The sequence below is a fragment of the Orycteropus afer genome, unplaced genomic scaffold (assembly GCF_000298275.1).
Source record: "Orycteropus afer afer isolate SDZICR_OR568_19922 unplaced genomic scaffold, OryAfe1.0 scaffold00184, whole genome shotgun sequence".
NCBI lineage: Eukaryota > Metazoa > Chordata > Mammalia > Tubulidentata > Orycteropodidae > Orycteropus > Orycteropus afer.
The window spans coordinates 6,801,637-6,804,229 of NW_006921771.1; the positions used below are offsets into that span (position 1 = coordinate 6,801,637).

General features: G+C 41.6%; 1 protein-coding gene across 1 annotated transcript in view; it reads right to left on the reverse strand.

Moving 5' to 3' along the window:
* The window catches only part of CFAP44 (cilia and flagella associated protein 44), a 172,439-nt gene extending 172,153 nt beyond the window's left edge, over positions 1–286 (reverse strand). The window contains exon 1 of the mRNA XM_007947452.1: positions 187–286. Within this exon, the coding sequence (XP_007945643.1) occupies positions 187–286 (100 nt within the window). The remainder of the gene's footprint in view (positions 1–186) is intronic.
* Between the last annotated feature and the right edge of the window lie 2,307 nt (positions 287–2,593).

The window sequence follows — 2,593 nt, forward strand, 5'->3', positions numbered from 1 at the left end:
GAGCAGGAGGCAGAGCTGAAGTCCAAGGCTGAGGGGCTTTCACTCAACCCCTAGAGCCTGGCACTTTGAACTTGGACTTAAAGCCTCCAAATTGTAAGAATAAACTCCTGTTTGTTAAGGCAATCCCATTTGTGGTATATTCTTGTCAGAGAGGCACTAGGTAACCAGAACATAACCTTTACTTACATCTTGATTCAGATCTAGAATATCTCTGAGGTGTTATTCTTTCACTCTTAGATTTATCTGATTTTCCCTCATCTGTATCCTGATCGTGTGGCTCCTTCATTTCCTCTGTAAGGGCAAAGTGGAGACAGACAAAGAAATAATGCCATAAAACAAACATCTTCAACAGATTTCTCCCCCACCCCTCAACAAATTCCCTGTGCACCAAGCACCACATATGTTGATAATCCTGTTTGCACAGGACCAGAGTTGATTTCACAAGCAAGAGGGTGCTGCCACCATCAGGCGCCTCAGCAAAACGGCAACAGAGATTCCCTTTCTCCAAGCAAATTTATTATCTTGATATTCCCTGGTTTTCAAGAAGTACACAGTGAAACATACCACCCACATCTATCTTTGCCCCAAATGCTCTGCCTACTGTAATTAACTCTCTGTCATCTTTCCTCGATTCATCCTCCCTTTTTCTCTTCCCGTTATCAAATGCTTCTGGTGTTACTAATCAACTTCAATGAAAAAAACACTTGCTGAGCACACCTACTATGTATTAGTCTTGTGTTAAGCACTAGGTTACAATACTAAACAAGAGATTTGGTCCCTAACTTTTTGGAGCTTATTGTTTAGCAGGAAAGGCAGACATTAAACAAGCAATTAAAGTATAATGAGTGCTACAAAAAGGAAATAATAGGGTATTGTGGGCATGTACAACAAGAAGTCTTAACCATCCCTGGGGGTTAGAGAAGAGCTATATGAGACACAGGTGATGACTGGCCAGCCATAGAATGGGAAAGAGTATTTAGGCAGAGGGAACATTGAAGAAAGGCTTGCATCTTTGAAGGACTGAATAAAGTCTCTTGCTACAGTGTGAGAGTGATGAGGATTTTGAAGTGAGGCAAACAGCAGATCATGTGATTATCCCTAAGCTTTGTTAAGAAGTCTAGACCTTATTTCCATGACAACCGAGAGCCACTGAAGGACTTTAGGAGGGGTGTGACAAGCAGGTTCTTTCTGCACTCTCTATATTGCAGCTCCTGTGTATTTGAAACATCTACTGTACTTCCTTCTACATTTTCACTTTGCACTAAACATTCCATGTTTCCTCAACATCCCTCTATGGCATGGCTGAAAGGTGGAATAGAACAAGAGCTCTATTTTGAGTCAGGTTTGGATTTGAGTCCCAGTTTGCCACAAAGCTAGCCTAAACTTTACATTAATTCCTTAACTGTATGATGGGGATGGAGTAAGACAACTCCCAAGGCTGATATGCCTGTTGCTGGCAATTCAATTCTGACTCATAGTGACCCTATAGGACAGAGTAGAACTGCCCCCAAAGGTTTCCAGGCTATAATTCTTAGGAAAGTAGACTGTCACATCTTTCCCCTGTGGAGTGGTTGGTGGGTTTGAACTGCCAACCTTTCAGTTAGCAGCAGAGGGCTTAACTACTATACCACCAGGGCTCCTTCCTAAGGCTGCTATGAGGATTAAATGAATGAATGCATTATTATAACTTCCTGGTCACCAAAGATAGACTAGTAGGCCAAAATCTGATTTGATACAGGATCAGTGGGAAGGACAGTATGACTCTTACCTCCCTTAAACTGCACACTAGGGTTATTCCATTTGTTTTCTTGAGGTGACATCATCATGATGTCTTCTTCTGATTTCGGGAATAGTAATGCATCTGACCACCAGCTGTCTATCAGTGTGTAGTACTGTGGTGGCTTATGCGTTGCTATGATGCTGGAAGCTACGCCATCAGTATTTCAAACACCAGCAATGTTACACATGGTGGACAGGTTTCAGTGGAACTTCCAGACTAAGACACTCTAGGAAGAAAGACCTGGCTATCTACATCTGAAAACGAATCAATGCAAACCTTATGGGTAACAGCAGAATACTGTCCAATATAGTGCTGGAGATGAGCCCCCTAAGTTGAAAGCACTGCACAATAGCTGCAACAATGAATTCAAATATATTAACCATAAAGATGGTGCAGAACTGGTTAACATTTCATTCCATTGCACATAGGGTTGCCATGAGTCAGAGCTGACTAGACAGCAACTAACAACAACAAACCCACTGCCACTGAGTCAGTTATGATTCATAGCACCCTTTTAGGACAGACTAGAACTGCCCCATAGGGATTCCAAGGCTGTAAATCTTTATGGAAGCAGGCTGCCTCATCTTTCTCCCACAAAGCAGCTGGTGGGTTCAAACCACTGACCTTTTGGTTAGCAGCCAAATACTTTAACCATTATACCACAATAGTACATTCAAATGTTTTTCCTATAAACGATTATCTAGATATGCCCTAGCATGATAGTCATGTTATTAAATTTTGTCTTTACTTCTTTGGACACATTGTTCTGGGTTACTAATTTTTGCTTTTTAAAAAAATCCCTCTGCCTTCTGT